The sequence below is a fragment of the Taeniopygia guttata genome, chromosome 2, assembly GCF_048771995.1.
Source record: "Taeniopygia guttata chromosome 2, bTaeGut7.mat, whole genome shotgun sequence".
NCBI lineage: Eukaryota > Metazoa > Chordata > Aves > Passeriformes > Estrildidae > Taeniopygia > Taeniopygia guttata.
Window position 1 is genome coordinate 649161 of NC_133026.1, and position 18157 is coordinate 667317.

An 18157-nucleotide genomic window follows, 5' to 3' on the forward strand; every position below is an offset into this window, starting at 1 on the left:
CCGCGCTGCCCCCCGCGTCTCTCTGTGACGTCATCACGACGCGCCCGCTCCCTCAGTCATGGCCGCCGCAGCCGCCGGTGAGGGCCATGGCGGCCCGCGCGTATCCGCCGCCATCCGCCGCCGCCGCTGCCTCCCGGGCTCCCCGCCCATCAGACCCCGCCGCGGTACGTTGCAGGCAGGGCCGTCCCGGGGAACCGAACCCGCCCCGGTAGCGGATTCCCGCCGCAGGCTCCAGCATGGCGGGGCCTGCCGTGGCCCCTGCCATTCCTGCAGCGCTGCCAGAGCATCCCGGGGCCGTTTGAGGCCGCGCCCGGCGCTTCCCGGGGGCGGTCATAGGAGCCCCGGACACGGCCGGGCTGGGGAGGAGCTCGGTGGGACTTGGGGGGCTGCGGGGAAAGCCCCGGCACGGCGGGGCCGGTGACATTCCTGCTTTTCCCCGCTCCAGGCTCCTGCTGCGCGGATCCACAGGGACTCAGGAAGCCGCCAGCAAGAAGGAAGTACATTCACGGGACTTGGCACCGTAATTAGCGCGGTTTTGGTTAATTAAGGCTACCGAGTGCTCGCCCCTCGTCTGCCAGGGGAGAAATTCCATGGGAATGCCGTGACTGAGACACGGAGCTCCGTCCTGGCAGGAGTTACCTGTCGGCAGCAGTGCCCAGGTGAGGCTGCGGGGCTGGAATACCGCGGGAATGTCGGGGACATCGGCTCCCTGCTGTCACCGTGGGCAGCGGGGCCACGTTCCCGGGCTGTCCCCGTGTCCCCCCGGCTCCTGCCGCCGCAGGCTCCAGCGTGGGGGGGCCTGCCGTGGCTCCCACCATTCCTGCAGCGCTGCTAAAACATCCCGGGGCCGTTTGAGGCCGCTCCCGGTGCCTCCCGGGGGTGGTTATGGAAACCCCGGACACGGGAACGGCGGGGCAGGGGCAGCAGGGCCGGTGACATTCCTGATCCTGATCCCTGGGGCTTTTCCCATTGCAGGCTCATTCCGTGGGGAGTGTAATTAACTCTGTTCTGGTTAATGAGCGCCAGCTGTGTGCCCTTATCCCACAGGGATCTATCCAGAGGCACGGAAGGAGAGGCCAGAGCACCGTGGCAGATTCCCTGTGGAAGAACGAGGAGGATTCAGCGACACCAGAATCGAATTAAACATGAACCCGTGATTTTAACGTGCTTTGATTGTAAAGCTTTTTTTATTTCCTGTTTCTGGTAAAAAGGGATAGAAATGGGGATTCAGGGTAAAAAGATGCTTCAGGTGCTGGAGCAGATTCCCCATGTCCCCTGGGTCCCCTGGGCTGGCTGGCCCCATGTGCCAGGCTCAGATTGTCCCATTTCCCCGAGCCAGTGTCCCCAAGTCCTGGTGTCCTGGTGTCCCTTGTCCCCGAGCTCATCTCCTGTGCCCTCAGTGCCGCTCCCTGCCTGGGTGCTGCTGGGCCAGGACAGCGACACGGGATCCTGAAGCTGCTGAGGAGCTGCTCCTCTCCCAGAACCCATCAGAGAGCTCCGCTAATGACTCAAACAATTAAATGAGTGCATCAATTAACGGAGCAGACAGTTATGCCAGCAGGTTAAAGGGGCAGAACGGTGTCCCTGACACCACCGGGGCGTCCTGGAGCCCTGAATACACACCGGGACGCTGCGGGGCCGGGGAGGTGTGCAGGAGGGTAATTAACGCGGTTATTAATTAGCGGCACCCCGGTAGGGGCGGGGCTGGGCGTGGCGGTTGCCATGACAACTGCGCCGCTTCCGGGGCGTGGCTTCTCCGTGACAACACCCGCGTCCTCCAATCAGCGGGCGAGGCGTCCCCATGGCAACAGCGCTTGTCCCGCCCCGAGTGGGCGTGGTATGTGTCGGGGTGGGGCGTTGCCATGGGAACGGGACCGGAAGTGCGGCCGGGCTCGGAGCCCCGCGGACTCGCTTTCCCGTGAGCCCCCGCGCGCGCTTCCGGCGGGCCGGGCCGGGCCGGGCCGTACCGGGAGCGCACCGGGGACGGGCCGGGCCGTGCCGTGCCGGGATGGAGGCCGTGCCCCGCATGCCCATGATCTGGCTCGACCTCAAGGAGGCCGGGGAGTTCGCCTTCAACGCCGCCGTCAAGAAGGTGGGGCCGGGGAAGGCCCGGCGGGGCGGGGGCTGGGGGCTGGGAGGGGTCGGGAGGGAGCCCGGGGAGGCCCCGGGAGCCCGGGGAGGCACCGGGGGGAACGGGGCAGGCGGTGCCGGGGGGTCCCTGGAGCCGCCGGGGGCTGGAGCTTTGGCTCGCCGACCCCTCTGCCTCGGGCTGACGCCGTGTCCCTGCCGCCCCCGCTGGGCCTGGTTAATTAGTCACTTAATTAACGGCTGTAACAAGCTGCAGGCCTGTCCGGCCCTTGCTGTGCCCCTCAGTTTGTGGGTGGGGGGCACTGGGGGGCTCCGGGGCGGTTGTGTCGCTCCCTCCCCGGGAGTGTACCGGGCGTGCCGCACCGCGGGGCCGGGGGCGCCTTCCCGGTGCCCGTAAGTGCCTTTTCCACCCTCAGCCCTTCCCGATCCCATCCCGGAGCCGTGCCCCGCTCCCGTTCCCCGATGCCACTTCTGATCCCGTTCCCCGCTCCCGTTCCCCGATCCCATCCCTGATTCCCTGTGCCCGTTCCCCGGTGCCCATTCCTCGGTGCCCGTTCCCTCCTATCCCGTTCCCCGATCCCATCCCTGATTCCCGGTGCCCGTTCCCCGGTGCCCATTCCCCGATGCCATTTCTGCTCCCGTTCCCTGATCCCATCCCTGATTCCCTGTGCCCGTTCCCCGGTGCCCATTCCCTCCTATCCCGCTCCCCGCTCCCGTTCCCCGGTGCCATTACCGCTCCCATTCCCCGCTCCCGTTCCCCGATCCCATCCCTGATCCCATCCCTGATTCCCTGTGCCACTTCCCCGGTGCCCATTCCCTCCTATCCCGTTCCCCGCTCCCATTCCCGCTCCCCGCTCCCGTTCCCCGTGCTCATTCCCTGCTCCCATTCCCCACTTCCATCCCCTCCTATCCCGTTTCCCCCACCCATTCCCGGTGCCATTTCCCGCTCCCATGTCCACTCCCCGATCTCGTTCCCGGTGCCATTCCCCGCTCCCACTCCCAGTGCCATTCCCCGTTCCCGTTCCCACTCCCTGCTCCCGTTCCCGGTGCCATTCCCGCTCCCACTCCCCGCTCCCGTTCCCCGTGCCCATTCCCTGCTCTCATTCCCCACTTCCATCCCCTCCTATCCCGTTCCCCGCTCCCACTCCCGGTGCCATTCCCCGCTCCCATGCCTACTCCCCGCTCCCGTTCCCCACTCCCGTTCCCGGTGCCATTCCCACTCCCCAATCCCGTTCCCGGTGCCGTTCCCCGCTCCCACTCCCGGTGCCATTCCCCGTTCCCGGTGCCATTCCCACTCCCGTTCCCGGTGTCATTCCCCGTTCCCATTCCCCGATCCCGTTCCCGGTGCCATTCCCCGCTCCCATTCCCCGCTCCTGTTCCCCGCTCCCATTCCCAGTGCCATTCCCACTCTCCGATCCCGTTCCCGGTGCCATTCCCCGTTCCCACTCCTGCTCCCATTCCCTACTCCCATTCCCCGTTCCCGGTGCCATTCCCCGCTCCCACTCCCGGTGCCATTCCCCGTTCCCGGTGCCATTCCCCGCTCCCACTCCCGTTCCCGCTCCCGTTCCCGGGCCGCCCGCGGGTGTCCGTTCCGCCTCTCCCGCCGCCGCCCCGCCGCTGTCCCGGTGTCCCGGTATCCCGCCGCTGCGGGAGCCGGTCCCACCGCTCATCCTCCGCCGCCCGCAGTTCGTGCTGAAGAACTATGGGGAGAACCCGGAGAGCTACAACGAGGAGCTGCGGAAGCTGGAGCTGCTCCGGCAGGTGAGGGCACCCCGGGGTGGCCCTGGGGGGACACGGACAGCTCCTGGGGTGGCAGGGACGGCTCCTGGGGTGGCCCTGGGGGGACAGGGACGGCTCCCCAAACCCGGGGGGGGCAGGGACAGCTCCCGGGGTGGCCCTGGGGGGACAGGGACAGCTCCTGGGGTGGCCCTGGGGGGCAGGGACAGCTCCTGGGGTGGCCCTGGGGGGACAGGGACAGCTCCCCAAACCCGGGGGGGCCCAGACACCCCCAGGACACCCCAATCCCGTGGCTGTCCCGGCCCTGGGAGCTGTGCTGGGGGTGCAGAACCACGTTTTCCTGCCCTGCTCCCCCCAATCCATAAGGAGCTCCCCCAGACTCGTTTTGGGGAGAACTCAGCTATTCCTGAGGCTTTCCCGGAGCCCATCCCGAGCATGGGACTGGCTCCAGCCTCCCCTGTGGGACAGCTGCTGCTCCTGCCTGGAGCAGCAGTGCCCAGAGCCTCTTCCTCTTCTTCCTCCTCTCTCTTCCTCCTCTCCTCTTCCTCCTCTCCTCTTCCTCCTCTCCTCTTCCTCCTCTCCTCTTCCTCCTCTCCTCTTCCTCCTCTCCTCTTCCTCCTCTCCTCTTCCTCCTCTCCTCTTCCTCCTCTCCTCTTCCTCCTCCCTCTTCCTCCTCCCTCTTCCTCCTCCCTCTTCCTCCTCCCTCTTCCTCCTCCCTCTTCCTCCTCCCTCTTCCTCCTCCCTCTTCCTCCTCCCTCTTCCTCCTCCCTCTTCCTCCTCCCTCTTCCTCCTCCCTCTTCCTCCTCCCTCTTCCTCCTCCCTCTTCCTCCTCCCTCTTCCTCCTCCCTCTTCCTCCTCCCTCTTCCTCCTCCCTCTTCCTCCTCTCTCTTCCTCCTCTCTCTTCCTCCTCCTCTTCCTCCTCCCAGAGCGCGGTCAGCGTCCCCAGGGACTTTGAGGGCTGCAGCACCCTGCGCAAGTACCTGGGGCAGCTGCATTTCCTGCAGAGCCGCATCCCCATGGGCCAGGGGCAGGAGGCGGCCGTGCCCGTCACCTGGTGAGGAGGGGGCTGGCATGGGGGGTCTGGGATGGGGGGCTGGGCCAGGCAGGATGTGGCCATGCCCACCCCTTGGGGAGGGGCTGCTCAAGGAACCCCCTGGGAATGGGGTCCTGCCTGGGGTGGCACTGGGGGGGTCCCAGGGGACCTTTGGGGAATGGGGTCCTGGCCAGGGTGGCACTGGGGGATCCCAGGGGACCTTTGAGGAATGGGGTCCCTCCTGGGGTGGCACAGGGGTGGCCCCATGCTGTCCTGGGGAATGGGGTCCTGCCTGGGATGTCACAGGGGGGTCCCAGGGGACCTTTGGGGAATGGGGTCCCTCCCTGGGGTGGCACTGGGGGGGTCCCAGGGGACCTTTGGGGAATGGGGTCCCTCCTGGGATGGCCCCAGGGGTGGCCCCGTGCTGTCCTGGGGAATGGGGTCCTGCCTGGGGTGGCACTGGGGGGGTCCCAGGGGACCTTTGGGGAATGGGGTCCTGCCTGGGGTGGCACTGGGGGGTCCCAGGGGACCCTTAGGGAATGGGGCCTGGGGATGGGGATCTCAGGAACCCTTGGGGAACGGGGTTCCCAGTAATTCCTGCTCCTGGGAGAACCCCTGTCCTGTGCCCCTGCCCCCCAGGACCGAGATCTTCTCGGGCAAGGCGGTGACACACGAGGACATCAAGTACGAGCAGGCCTGTGTCCTCTACAACCTGGGTGAGCCCCCCAAGTCCTGCAGCTCTGGGGCTCCCTGGGGTGGCCCTGCCCCACTGAGCCCCCCTGTCCCCACAGGAGCTCTGCATTCCATGCTGGGAGCCATGGACAAGCGCGTGTCCGAGGAGGTAACGGGGACGCAGGTGGCACCGGGCAGTGCCAGCTGGGTGGGACAGGGCAGGGCTGGGCTGTCCCCAGGCTGGGCAGGGCTGTCCCCAGGCTGTCCCCAGGCTGTCCCCAGGCTGGGCAGGGCTGTCCCCAGGCTGTCCCCAAGCTGTCCCCAGGCTGGGCAGGGACAGGGCTGTCCCTGTGCTGTCCCCAGGCTGTCCCCGGGCTGGGCACTGGCAGAACCTGGGGTCTCTGGGCTGTCCAGGTACAGGACATCGAGGGGTGTCTGGGGAAGGGGTGGAGCACCAGGAGGGACCCTGGGGACAGGAGGGGACAGCCAGAGGGTGTGGCTCTGCTCCCAAGTGACAGGACAAGAGGGAATGGCCTCAAGGGGAGGCTCAGGTGGGATATTGGGAATGTTCCTCTTGGAAAGGGCTCTCCAGCCCTCCCCAGCTGCCCAGGGCAGTGATGGAGTCCCCATCGCTCAAAGCCCTGTGCATGTGGCACTTGGGGACATGGTCAGGGGTGGACTCCAGGGTTTGGGAAGTCATCTCCAAACCCAACAATTCCATCCCCTCAGGGCATGAAGGTTTCCTGCACCCACTTCCAGTGTGCTGCTGGTGCCTTCACCTACCTGCGGGATCACTTCCCACACTCGTACAGCGTGGACATGAGCCACCAGATCCTCAGCCTCAACATCAACCTGATGCTGGTAGGGGCTGGGCACCACTGGCACCCTCCAGGTGTCTGTGCCCTCGGTGCTCCCTGAGGATCCACGGGCACAGGACCCCGCTGTCCCCCAGGGGTGCTCTGGGGGTCTGGGGTGCTGGGGAAGGAGGTTTTGGGGGGCAAGGGAGGCTCAGTGCCACTCCTGGGCTCGCCAGGCGCCCTCAGGGCTGGTATTCCCTGTGCCACATCCATCCCCTGGGAAAGGGGCTGGAGCCAGTGGGTCCTGCCAGGGCTCTGGGCTGTCCCAAGGGCTGGGGACACTGAACATTCCTCTCTTGTCCCTGGCAGGGCCAGGCACAGGAGTGTCTCCTGGAGAAGTCCATGCTGGACAACAGGAAAAGCTTCCTTGTGGCCCGGATCAGTGCCCAGGTGAGCTCCAGGGGCTGCTCCCAGCACGGCCCTGCTCCCACTGCTCTGGGAGCAGCAGCTGGAGAGGGCCTGGAGTGACAGGACACAGGGAACGGGAGACGTGGGGGGAGTATTGGGAAGGAATTCTTGCCTGTGAGGTGGGGGAGGCACTGGAATGGATTTCCCAGAGCAGCTGGGGCTGCCTCTGGATCCCTGGGAGTGTCCAAGGCCAGGCTGGACGGGGCTGGGAGCAGCCTGGGCTGGTGGCAGTCCCTGGCTGTGGCCCCCAGCTCATCCCTGAGCTCCCCCACCATTGCTCCTTGTGGTGCTGGTGGTTCCCCATCGCTGCCCTGCTCTGGTCCCCTGGGATCTGGAATTCCAGTTCTCCTGTCCTCCCCCAGGTGGTGGATTACTACAAGGAGGCCTGCCGGGCCCTGGAGAACTCGGAGACGGCCTCGCTGCTGGGCAAGATCCAGAAGGACTGGAAGAAACTGGTTCAAATGAAAATCTATTATTTCGCTGCCGTGGCCCACGTGAGTGAGGGGGAGCTGGGGCTGGGGGGCTCTGCCTGTGCTCCCATCCCGCCTCGGGATGCTCCTGCCAGCTCTGGAGCAGCCCTGGCTGCTCCCTGGGCTTTTCCTCCCCCTCTCAAAGCTCTCCCTGGAGTTACAGAGCTCTGATCCCAGTTTCCTTCCAGCTGCACATGGGGAAACAGGCTGAGGAGCAGCAGAAGTTTGGGGAAAGGGTAAGTGGGGCCGTGTCCTCCCATTTCATCCTCTGCAGCCTCTGGATCGGGGTCCTGGGAAGGGGCTTGTGTCCTGGAAGGGGCTGTGTGTCCGTGGGGAGCCCTGGGCTGGGCAGAGCCAGGACAGTGCCTCTCTCCACAGGTCATCTACTTCCAGAGCGCCCTGGACAAGCTCAACGAGGCCATCAAGCTGGCCAAGGTGGGTTCCTGCCCCTGGGACTGGGGGCCCTGGGCTGCAGGAGGAGCAGGACTGGGTGGGTGTCAGCACCCAGCTGCCCCCAGGCCTCTCCCACCCCATCTGGGGTGCTCAGACAGCGATTCCCCCTCTCCATCCCACAGGGCCAGCCTGAAACGGTGCAGGAAGCGCTGAGGTTCACCATGGATGTCATTGGTGGGAAGTGAGTCTGTGGGGCAGCCCAGGGTCGGGAATGTTGGTGGGCAGGGAGCCTGGGGAGCGTTCCCGGTGTCCTGAGCGCTGCCCCAGGCCCTGTGCATGGATGGCTGCTGTGGGAAGTGCTGGGGCAATCCCAGGAGAGCCAGGGGGGCTGATCCCGCTGGGAGCGAGTTTGGGGAGCCAGCAATGCCAGCTGCTCCTTCCCTCCCAGCACCATTCCCCTTTCCAGGTACAATTCAGCCAAAAAGGACAACGACTTCATCTACCACGAGGCCGTGCCCGCGCTGGACACTCTGCAGTCTGTCAAAGGTCAGGGGGGCTTTGGGGGGGACAGGGAGCTGCTGGGATTGAGGGGAGCCTCCCCCCGGGAGCGGTCCCAGCCCGATGTGTCCCTCAGGTGCCCCCCTGGTGAAGGCTCTGCCCGTCAACCCCACCGACCCCGCCGTCACCGGCCCCGACATCTTCGCCAAGCTGGTGCCCATGGCTGCCCATGAGGCCTCGTCCCTGTACAGGTGTGTCCTGGGCATCCGTGTACAGGTGTGTCCTGGGCATCCCTGTACAGGTGTGTCCTGGGCATCCATGTACAGGCGTGTCCTGGGCATCCATGTACAGGCGTGTTCAGGCTCTGGCTGGGATGGGATGGGTTGGATGGGATGGGTTGGGATGGATGGGATGGGATGGGATGGGATGGGATGGATGGGATGGGACAGGATGGGATGGGTTGGACAGGATGGGTTGGATGGGATGGTTGGTTGGGACAGGATGGGATGGGATGGGTTGGACGGGATGGGTTGGATGGGATGGGATGGGATGGGTTGGATGAGATGGGATGGGATGGGTTGGATGAGATGGGACGGGATGGGTTGGATGGGTTGGATGGGATGGGATGGATGGGATGGGATGGATGGGATGGGATGGATGGGATGGGTTGGATGGGATGGGTTGGATGGGATGGGTTGGACGGGATGGGTGGGATGGGATGAGACAGGATGGGATGGGACAGGATGGGATGGATGGGATGGGATGGGTTGGGACAGGATGAGATGTACGGGATGGGATGGATGGGATGGGTTGGATGGGATGGGATGGATGGGTTGGATGGGATGGGACAGGATGGGAGGGATGGGATGGATGGGATGGGATGGCTGGAGCTGGGGCTGTGGAACCCGCTGGGTGTTCCCCTGGCCTCATGGACTGTTCTGTTCTGTCCCATCCCAGCGAGGAAAAGGCCAAACTGCTGCGGGACGTGATGGCCAAGATCGAAGCCAAGAACGAAGTGCTGGAGTACGTGAGGGGCCCGGCCCTGCTGCCCCACGGGGTCCCGGCGCTGCCGAGCCCCTGGCGGGGGGACACTGCCACCCCTCAGGGGCCCCTCTGTGTCCCACAGCCAGTTCATGGACTCCATGCAGCTGGACCCCGAGACCGTGGACAACCTGGACATGTACAACCACATCCCGCCCGTGCTGATGGAGAAATGCGCCGCGCTCAGCGTGCGCCCGGACACCGTGCGCAACCTCGTGCAGTCCATGCAGGGTGAGGGCTCTGGGCCTGGGGCTGGCACTGCTGCCAGGGCCTGGGGCTGGGGCTGCTCCCTGCCACGGCCTGGGGCTGGCACTGCTCCCTGCCAGGGCCTGGCACTGCTCCCTGCCTGGGGCTGGGGCTGGCACTGCTGCCTGCCAGGGCCTGGGGCTGGCACTGCTGCCAGGGGCTGGGGCTGGCACTGCTCCCTGCCAGGGCCTGGGGTTATTGCTGCTGCCTGCCTGGGGCTGGGGCCCTGGGGCCAGCATCACTCCCTGCCCAATGTATTGGGAGTGTTTTCACCGATGGCTGGTTCTGTAGTGACATAAATCCCTGAATCCCGAAGCATTTTCCCAGTTGGATGGGAGGGGGAATCACCCCAAGGGTGGGGGTGCTCAGCACCCCAATGCCTGGGCTGCCGTGTCCGTGTCTGTGCCCAGCTCCAGGCCCGGGGCAGGCAGAGGTGGCCCCACACCCACCAACCCCCCCGTGTGCCCCCCCAGTGCTCTCCGGGGTCTTCACGGACGTGGAGGCGTCGCTGAAGGAGATCCGGGACCTGCTGGAGGAGGACGAGGCGCAGGAGCAGAAGCTGCAGGAGCTGCTGGGGAGGGTCCCACCTGCCCCAGGGTCGCCCCCGGGGCTGGCCGAGGTCAGCAAGGAGTGCTCCAAGTACCTGGAGCTGCACGAGAAGGCGAGCTTCACCAACACCGAGCTGCACCGCGCCATGAACCTGCACCTGGGCAACCTGCGCCTGCTGGGCGGGCCCCTGGAGCAGGTGCGGGCAGCACTGCCCACCCCCGCCCTCTCCGACGGTGAGTGCTGCCCCGGGGGGCTGGAAGGTCCCCCCAGCTGGGGGAGGCAGGGCTGTACCCCTTGTGTCCCCCCAGGCAGGGCTTTTGTACCCCTTGTGTCCCCCCAGGCAGGGCTTTTGTACCCCTTGTGTCCCCCCAGGCAGGGCTTTTGTACCCCTTGTGCCCCCTGGGGCAGTGGCAGTGTCCCTGGGGTGGGGGAGGCAGGGCTGTACCCCTTGTGTCCCCCAGGGTGGTGGCAGTGTCCCTGGGCTGGGAGAGGCAGGACTGTCCCTCTCTGTGTCCCCCTGGGGCAGTGGCAGTGTCCCTGGGCCGGGGGAGGCAGGGCTGTACCCCTTGTGTCCCCTCAGGGCAGTGGCAGTGTCCCTGGGCCGGACTGTCCCCCTTGTGTCCCCCCAGGGTGGTGGCAGTGTCCCTGGGCTGGGGGAGGGAGGGCTTTTGTCCCCCTTGTGTCCCCCCAGGGTACTGGCAGTGTCCCTGGGCTGGGGGAGGCAGGACTGTCCCTCTCCGTGCCCCCCGGGGGTCCCCGTGTGTCACCCGGCACTGGCACACCAGGGAACGTGCCAAGCGGGTCCTGCTTGGGGACAAAGGGGACAGAGATTGTCCCGGTTCCCGGCCCTGACCCGCCCCACCCGCAGAGGACAAACAGGTGCTGCAGAACCTGAAGCGCATCCTGGCCAAGGTGCAGGAGATGCGGGACCAGCGGATGTCCCTGGAGCAGCAGCTGCGGGAGATGATCCAGAAGGACGACATCACCACCTCGCTGGTCACCGCTGACCGCTCCGAGATGAAGGTGGGCTTGGGGACAGCCCCCCATTGGGGACCGTGCTGTCCCCAGCCCTGCCAACCCTCCCGTGTCCCGGCAGAAGCTCTTTGAGGAGCAGCTGAAGAAGTACGACCAGCTGAAGGTGTACCTGGAGCAGAACTTGGCTGCCCAGGAGAACGTGCTCAAGGCCCTGACCGACGCCAACGTCAAATACGCGGCCGTGCGCAAGGCCCTGGCCGAGGTGGAGCACAAGTGAGTGAGGACGGGGGTCTCGGTGCTCTGGGGGGGTCTCGGTGCCCAGGAACAGCCCCCAGCCCCTGGGACCACCACCAGCTTCTCCTGTCCCCCCCACTGCTGAGGCTCTGGTGGCTTTGTCCCGTCCTTGTGCCCATCCCGGTGGGAACCGGAGGGTCCCCAGAGCTGGGTGCCCACCCTTACCCAGGTGCTGTGTCCCTGCCCAGGTGGAACACCACCGTGCAGACCCTGGTGGCCTCCTACGAGGCCTACGAGGACCTGATGAAGAAGTCCCAGGAGGGGAAGGATTTCTACACAGACCTGGAGGGGAAGGCGGCCAAGCTGCTGGAGCGGGCACGGGCTGCGTGCCAGGCCAGCGAGGCCCACCGGCAGCAGCTGCTGGAGAGGTGGGTGGGCACAGAGCGGGGGGCAGCGGGACCCCCGGGCTGAGAGGGGCCTTGGGGAGCTGTGGGCGGGGGTCTGGGGGCAGGGGGGGTCTGGGGGCAGGGGGGCTCCTGGTGCCTGTAGGGCAGCAGGGGGATGGCAGCCAGCCCCACACTGACCCCCAGCCCCCTCAGGGAGCTGAAGAAGCAGCCGCCCCCCCGGCCCACGGCCCCCAAGCCCCCCCTGCAGAAGAAGCCGCTGGAGGAGGGTCCCGATGCGGCCGAGCTGAGCTCGCTGGTGCTGCCGGAGCTGCCGGAGGAGCTGCGGAGCGTCCCCCCGGAGCTGCTGCCCGGGCCCCTGGGCCAGCTGCCGGTGCTGACCGCCCTGCCCGGGGGGCTGCGGGCCCCGGAGCCCTTCCTGCTGCCGGGGGCGCTGCCCGGAGCCCCGCTGCCCCCCGCTCCGCCCTTCCCGGGCCGCTACCGCCTGCCCGGGCCGCCCGCCGTGCCCGGTCCCTTCGCCGCCGCCGGGCCGGTACCGGGGCCGCTGCTGCAGCCCTCGGCCCCGGCCGGCCCCGCCGCCGCTCCGCTCTTCCCGGCCTTCGGTGGGGCTGCCCCGGGGCCTCCGCCGCGCTCGTCCCCGCAGCACGGACCCCTGCCCGCCGCTGCCTACGGGCTGGGCCCGGCCCCCGGCCCGCTCCGCCCGCCCGGGGCTCCCCCCGGGGCTGGCCCGGAGCCCCCCGGGACGCGCCCGGCCACCACCACGGTGGACAGCGTCCAGGCCCCCATCTCCAGCTGCCCCGTGCCCCCCCGGGCCCCCGCGGGCCCGTTCCTGCCGCCCCAGCGCCCCCCGGGACCCTTCCCCTACCCCGCACCGGGGGTCCAGCCCTTCGGGGCCGCGGCTCAGCCGCCCTTTCCCCCGGCCCAGCCGCCGCCCGCCTTCGCCCCGCAGTTCCCCCCGGGTCCCTTCCTGCCCCCGGGCCGAGCCCAGGCCCCTCTGCCCTTCCAGCCGCCCCCCCGAGTCCCCCTGGCGCCCCAGTTCCCCCAGCAGCGCTTCGCCGCTCCGGGGGCGCCGCTGCCGCCCCAGCTCTACCCGCTGCCCGGGCAGGACTCGCTGCCCCCCACGGGCCTCGCCCCACGCCCGGGGCCCGTGCCCTTCCCCGGGACCCCCGCCCAGAGCGGCCCCCCGGCCCTGGCGGGGCTGCAGCCGGTGCCCCCCGGCTCCCCGGCCCTGACCTTCTGCCCCAGCCCGGCTCCCCCCGGGACCGTGGCCCTGTGTCCCCCCGTGCCCACCCAGCCCAGCCACAGCCAGGCCCCTTCTCCCGGCCCGCTGCCGGGCACCGTGGTGGTGCAGGGCCCGCTGGTCCCATCCCCAGCCCCGTCCCCATCCCCGGCCCTGCCCGTGCAGCCCCCGGCACCGCGGCCGCCCCCACCGGGCTCCGGGGACTCTCCGTTCCCCCGGCAGAGCCCCTGCCCCGCCGACCTGCTGTCCTCCAGCCCCGAGAGCCAGCCCGGCGGCTCGGCCGCGCCCGGGGGGCTGCTGCAGCCCACCAAGGCCGGGCCGCAGGAGGGGCAGCGGCCCAGGGCCGTGCAGCTCATCGAGGCCGACCCGTACGCGGAGCCCGAGCGCGTGCGGCGGCTGCTGGCCGAGCTGGAGCGGTTCCGCGGCCTGGCCCAGCGCCTGGAGCGGCCCGTGCCCGGCGGCGGATCCGAGCTGGATGCGCTCTGGAAGGAGCTGCAGGAGGCCCAGGAGCGCGACGCCCGGCAGCGCTCCATCGCCATCGCCCGCTGCTACTCCATGAAGAACCGCCACCAGGACATCATGCCCTACGACCGCAACCGCGTGGTGCTGCGCTCGGGCAAGGACGACTACATCAACGCCAGCCGCGTGGAGGACCTGTCCCCGTACTGCCCCGCGCTCATCGCCACCCAGGCCCCGCTGCTCGGCACCGCCGCCGACTTCTGGCTCATGATCTACGAGCAGAAGGTCTCCGTGGTCGTCATGCTGGTGTCCGAGCAGGAGCTGGACAAGGTGCGCCCTGTCCCGGGGGTGGGACACCCTGCCCGGTGCCCGTGGGTGGCACCCAAGGGCCACCAGGCCGTGCTGACGGCTGTCCCCGGCAGAAGGTGCTCCGGTACTTCCCGGCGGAGCGGGGCCAGCCCGTGGCCCACGGCCCCCTGAGCGTGGCGCTCACCGGGCTGCGGGTCACCCCCACGCACGTGGAGCGGATGCTGACGCTGCAGTACCGCGACCAGAGCCTCAAACGCACCGTGGCCCACCTCCAGTTCACCTCCTGGCCTGAGCTGTACGCTGGGGGACAAAGGGGGGGTTTGGGGGACCCTGATCTTTTGGGGGAGCAGTTCTGGGGGGCCTTGGGGACCCTGATCTTCTACAGGGGTTTGGGGGACCCTGATCTTCTGCGGGAGCGGTTCTGGGGGGGTTTGGGGGACCCTGATCTTCTGCAGGGGCGGTTCTGGGGGACCCTGATCTTCTGCAGGGGCGGTTCTGGGGGGGTTTGGGGGGGTTTGGGGACCCTGATCTTCTGCGGGGGTGGTTCTGGGGGGACTTGGGGGACCCTGATCTTCTGCGGGGGCAGTTCTGGGGGGGCTTGGGGGACCCTGATCTTCTGGGGGGGCTTGGGGGACCCTGATCTTCTGGGGGAGCGGTTCTGGGACCTCTGCTCCGGCGTCGGGGAGGGTGTTTGGGCAGCCCTGACCCGTCGGGGGTCTGGGTGCAGACCCCCCCCAGCGAACGCGTGTTCCCCCACCCCAGGGGCCTGCCCGACAGCAAGGGGAGCCTCCTGCGCTTCATCCAGGAGGTGCACGGCCATTACCTGCACCAGCGCCCGCTGCACACCCCGGTGGTGGTGCACTGCAGGTGAGCGGGTGGGGGGCTCTGGGGGCGGGGGAGAGGGGCTCTGGGGCGGGGGAGAGGGGCTCCCCCATCTCGGGGCTCTGGCACGGCTCGGGGGTCTCTCCGCAGCTCCGGCGTGGGCCGCACCGGCGCGTTCTGCCTGCTCTACGCCGCCGTGCAGGAGCTGGAGGCCGGGAATGGCATCCCGGACCTGGCGCAGCTGGTGCGGCGCATGCGGCAGCAGCGCAAACACATGCTGCAGGAGAAGGTACTGCGTGGGGGCGGCGTGTGGGGTGGGGGGCTGCACCCCACGGGCCTCACCACCTCCTCACCACCTCCCCTTCTCTGCCCTGCAGCTGCACCTCAAGTTCTGCTTCGAGGCCGTGCTGCTGCACGCCGAGCAGCTGCTGCTGCGCCACGGCGTGGGGGGCCCGGGCCCGGCCAAGCCCCCCCCCAGCAGCAGCAGCTCCCCCAAGGTGGGTTAGGGGCGCGTGGGGGGCTCGGGGGGCTGCGGCCCTGCCCGGCCTCACCCTCACCCTCACGGGCCGCTCTCCCCCAGCTCTACTTCCAGCAGGACCCGCAGGACCTGGTGCTGGGGGGGGACGTGCCCATCAGCTCCATCCAGGCCACCATCGCCAAGCTCAGCATCAAACCGGGGGGGGGTCCCAGCGCCGAGCCCGCCGAGGGCTGGGGGGGGGATCCCGGCCCGGCCCCGGCCCCGGAGGAGCCCGAGGTGCCGCTGGCGGTTCCTGACGGTGTCGTGGATGGCGTTGGGGCCCCCGATCCCCCCTCCCCGAGGCCGCCGCTCCCCGAGGCATCGGGCGATGCTGAGAGCAGCAACCACGTTGTGGGGGAGAGCCCCGAGGGGCCGGGGGCGCCGGCAGAGCCCCCCGCTGCCCCCCCAGCCTCCTCCTCCTCCTCCTCCTCCCTGGAGCTGCTGGCCTCGCTGACGCCCGAGGCTTTCAGCCTGGATGCATCCCTCAAGGGCAAGCAGCGCATGAACAAGCAGAATTTCCTCCAGGCACAGCCGGGCGAGGGGCTCCGCGCCCCCCGGCCCAGCGACGACCCCCTCAGCATGCTCGACCCCCTCTGGACCCTCAACAAGGCGTGAGGGGGGTGGGGGCCCCCCGGCCCCCAGCCCCACTTGGTCTGACTCCAGGTAGAAGTGACTTTTTCAGCTCTTTGCTACTAAAATAAAGCGAGTTTATCTGCAGGGCCGGGCCTGGTGCTGCCGGGAGCTGGGGGGGGTCAGGGCAGAGCCAGGCTCGGGTTAGTTCCGTTTAATGGATGTTCCGCACACGTTATAAAACACGATCGGTACAAAAAGCGTCCCCTGTACAGCACAAAGGTACAGCCGGGCGAAGGCCACCCGCGGGGGCTGGGCCGGGGTCCCGGGGGTCCCGGGGGTCCCCCTGCCCCAGCCCGGCGCCGCCTCTACAATCACCGGGGGTCGGGAACGGACACGGGCGGGAGGGGCCGGCAGCCCCGGTTTGTGGGGAGCCCCGGTTTGTGGGGAGCCCCGGCTCGGGGGGAGCCCCGGTTTGGGGGGAGCCCCGGTTTGGGGGCAGCCCCGGTTTGGGGTGAGCCCCGGTTTGTGGGGAGCCCCGGTTTGGGGGCAGCCCCGGCTCGGGGGGACCCCCGGGTGCTGCACCTCGTCCTGTCCCTGGCTGTGCTCGTTGGTCCCGCCGTGTCCCCGCTCGGTCCCTCCCCGGCGCCTGCAGGAGGGGGGCGAGAGCTCCGCCCGCTCCCAACCTGAGAAAAGCCTCCTCTGGCCCCGCAGCGGGAAGGGGAGGATGAGGAGGATGAGGAGGAGGAGGAGGAAGGTGCTATTGCTGCAGACGGGGCGCAGGAGGGAGCCGGGCAGGGCAGCTCTGCCAGGGCACGTCCAGGGCAGCGCTGGCGGGGCTGGAGCCCCGCGCCCCCCGCCCCAATAAATAACTATTTACAGCGTATAAATAAATAGAGCGGGGGCAGCTGCGGGATCGGGCGGGGCCCTGCCGCGCCCTAAGGCACGTGGGGGCCGAGCCGTGCCCAGAACGGGTCTGTCCCGGTCCTTCCCCGGCTGCCGGGGCTCCCCGGGACCGCCCGAAGGTCCGGACCGGGCGGAGCGGCCCCTCCGCGCTCGGTGAGCGGAGTCGCTCCGGTGGCACCGCCGGAGCCGAGCGGACCCCGGCCCCGGTCCCTCCTGCTGCTCAGTCCAGCTTCTCCAGCACCGAGGGCACGTAGACCAGGCTGAGCTCGCTGCCGAAGTTGCAGACGATGGCGGCGTTCTCCAGCACCAGGATCTGCCGCGCCGGCTGCGACTCGTTGCTCTTGCCCAGGTAGACGGTCTGCAGCAGGTCCCCGTAGCCGATGTCCCAGAAGGACACGCAGCCCTGGCCGCCCGTCACCAGCAGGTTGTCGGAGATGACGCCCAGGCTGGCACCGCAGCCCAGCTCCTGCGGGAGGGCGCAGAGCTGAGCTCCGAGGGCAGGACCCGGCCTGAGCCCCTGAGCTGAGCCCTGCGTGTGCCAGGGAGGCTGTTCCGAGCTGCTCCAGAGGCTCCTCAGCCTCCAAGGAAAACCCAGGAGGGTGTGAGATGGAGCTGGGGAGTCTCAGCCTGGAGAAAAGGGGGATCGGGGGGACCTTGTGGCTCTGCACAAGGAGGGGACAGCCAGGGGAACAGGGACAGGAGCAGAGGGAACAGCTTCAGGCTGGGGAGGGCAGGCTCAGGGTGGGCACAGCAGGAATTTCCCCATGGAAAGGGTGATGAGACTTTGGAAGGGGCTGCCCAGGGGAGCAGAGCAGCCCCGTTCCTTGGAAGGATTAAAAGCCCTGTGAATGTGGCACTGGGGACACAATCAGCGGTGGCCTTGGCAGCACGGGGAGGGGGTGGTTGGACTCTGTGGTCTCCGAGGGTTTTCCAAGCCAAACAATTTCCCTGTTAACCCTCCCCAGCTGCCCCCAGGTCCCACCTGCTGGATGGAGTAGAGCTTGATGCCCGAGCTGCGGTCCCAGATGCTGATGACATCGTCCAGGCCGCTGCTGATGACGCAGGACGTGGTGCAGGTCAGGGAGGTGACGTCCCCGCGGTGGGCGAACATGTGGCTGACCCGGCTGCCCGTCAGCACGTCCCACAGGCAGATGGCCCCGTCCTGCCCGCCGCTGGCCAGCACCATGGTCTGGGGGACACCGGGAGCGTGTCAGCACCCTGGCACTGTGGCTGCAGGAGGTGACCTGAGCGGGGCTGGAGCCCTGCACTGCCAGCCCAGGGCTGCCCTGCCTGTTCCCTGGGTTTGAGCAGCCTGCGGGAGCAGCCCGGGCCCCCCAGGAGCCCCAAGTGCAGAGGCACCCGAGGTCACTCCTGTGGGGTGGGAGAGCACCTGGGGGCACACGCTGCTGTAGGAGCACACTGGGGACCCCCACTCCTCCTGGGGGTGGGGGCAGAGCCTCCCTGGGGGCACAGACCTCGTTTCAGGCCTGTTCAGCCCGATCTGGCCATGCAGGAACAGGGATTCCCTGCTCCAGAAGGACAGAGAAGCGACAGAGAGACCTCCAGGGAAAGAGATTGCCGAGCTCACAGAGAACTGGGGGAAAACTCTGGCTTGGCCAGAGAGATGCAGGAACCAGGTGAGTGCCCCCAGCCGAGCCCCGGGCTCAGGGGTGGGCCAGGGGTGGGCTGAGGTGTGACCTCAATGATGGGCTCAGGTGTGAGGGCTCAG

At 68.5% G+C, this 18157-nt stretch overlaps 2 protein-coding genes, 1 long non-coding RNA gene and 1 other non-coding gene across 6 annotated transcripts in view; 3 read left to right on the top strand and 1 right to left on the bottom strand.

Annotated features, from left to right (window-relative positions):
* Positions 1 to 16: 16 nt before the first annotated feature.
* Positions 17 to 1167, top strand: LOC115494079 (uncharacterized). The gene is made up of 2 exons (XR_012054391.1): positions 17 to 659; positions 1048 to 1167. It is a non-coding gene; the product is annotated as an uncharacterized lncRNA (long non-coding RNA).
* On the top strand, positions 776 to 904 carry LOC115494157 (small nucleolar RNA SNORA9). Its single transcript, XR_003959159.2, has one exon. It is a non-coding gene; the product is annotated as a small nucleolar RNA SNORA9 (small nucleolar RNA).
* A 752-nt stretch (positions 1168 to 1919) lies between the features above and the next one.
* On the top strand, positions 1920 to 15669 carry PTPN23 (protein tyrosine phosphatase non-receptor type 23). The gene is made up of 25 exons (XM_030266940.4): positions 1920 to 2092; positions 3775 to 3849; positions 4752 to 4879; positions 5498 to 5574; positions 5650 to 5699; positions 6260 to 6391; positions 6697 to 6777; positions 7158 to 7289; positions 7454 to 7501; positions 7644 to 7700; positions 7841 to 7899; positions 8125 to 8204; positions 8293 to 8407; positions 9114 to 9179; positions 9283 to 9428; positions 9917 to 10225; positions 10861 to 11015; positions 11089 to 11240; positions 11450 to 11629; positions 11801 to 13634; positions 13727 to 13908; positions 14376 to 14480; positions 14586 to 14724; positions 14813 to 14932; positions 15016 to 15669. Exons 1-25 carry the CDS (start codon positions 2009 to 2011, stop codon positions 15565 to 15567), a joined length of 5058 nt encoding a protein of 1685 aa, XP_030122800.4. The 5' UTR covers positions 1920 to 2008; the 3' UTR covers positions 15568 to 15669.
* A 52-nt stretch (positions 15670 to 15721) lies between these two features.
* SCAP (SREBF chaperone) overlaps positions 15722 to 18157 on the bottom strand; it is a 50602-nt gene continuing 48166 nt past the window's right edge. For all 3 annotated transcript variants that reach the window (XM_041714190.2, XM_072925212.1, XM_072925213.1), the window contains exons 22-23: positions 17411 to 17617; positions 15722 to 16894 (exon numbers count right to left, since the gene is read on the bottom strand). In XM_041714190.2, the coding sequence (XP_041570124.2) occupies positions 16649 to 16894; positions 17411 to 17617 (453 nt within the window). In that variant the 3' untranslated portion in view covers positions 15722 to 16648. The remainder of the gene's footprint in view (positions 16895 to 17410; positions 17618 to 18157) is intronic.

Excerpts from the sequence above, each read along its gene's own strand:
- PTPN23 (XM_030266940.4), top strand. The coding sequence starts at position 2,009 with ATGGAGGCCGTGCCCCGCATGCCCATGATCTGGCTCGACCTCAAGGAG. Across the intron at positions 2,093-3,774 it reads TCAACGCCGCCGTCAAGAAG|TTCGTGCTGAAGAACTATGG; the intron begins GTGGGGCCGGGG and ends CGCCGCCCGCAG. Across the intron at positions 7,701-7,840 it reads AGGCCATCAAGCTGGCCAAG|GGCCAGCCTGAAACGGTGCA; the intron begins GTGGGTTCCTGC and ends TCCATCCCACAG.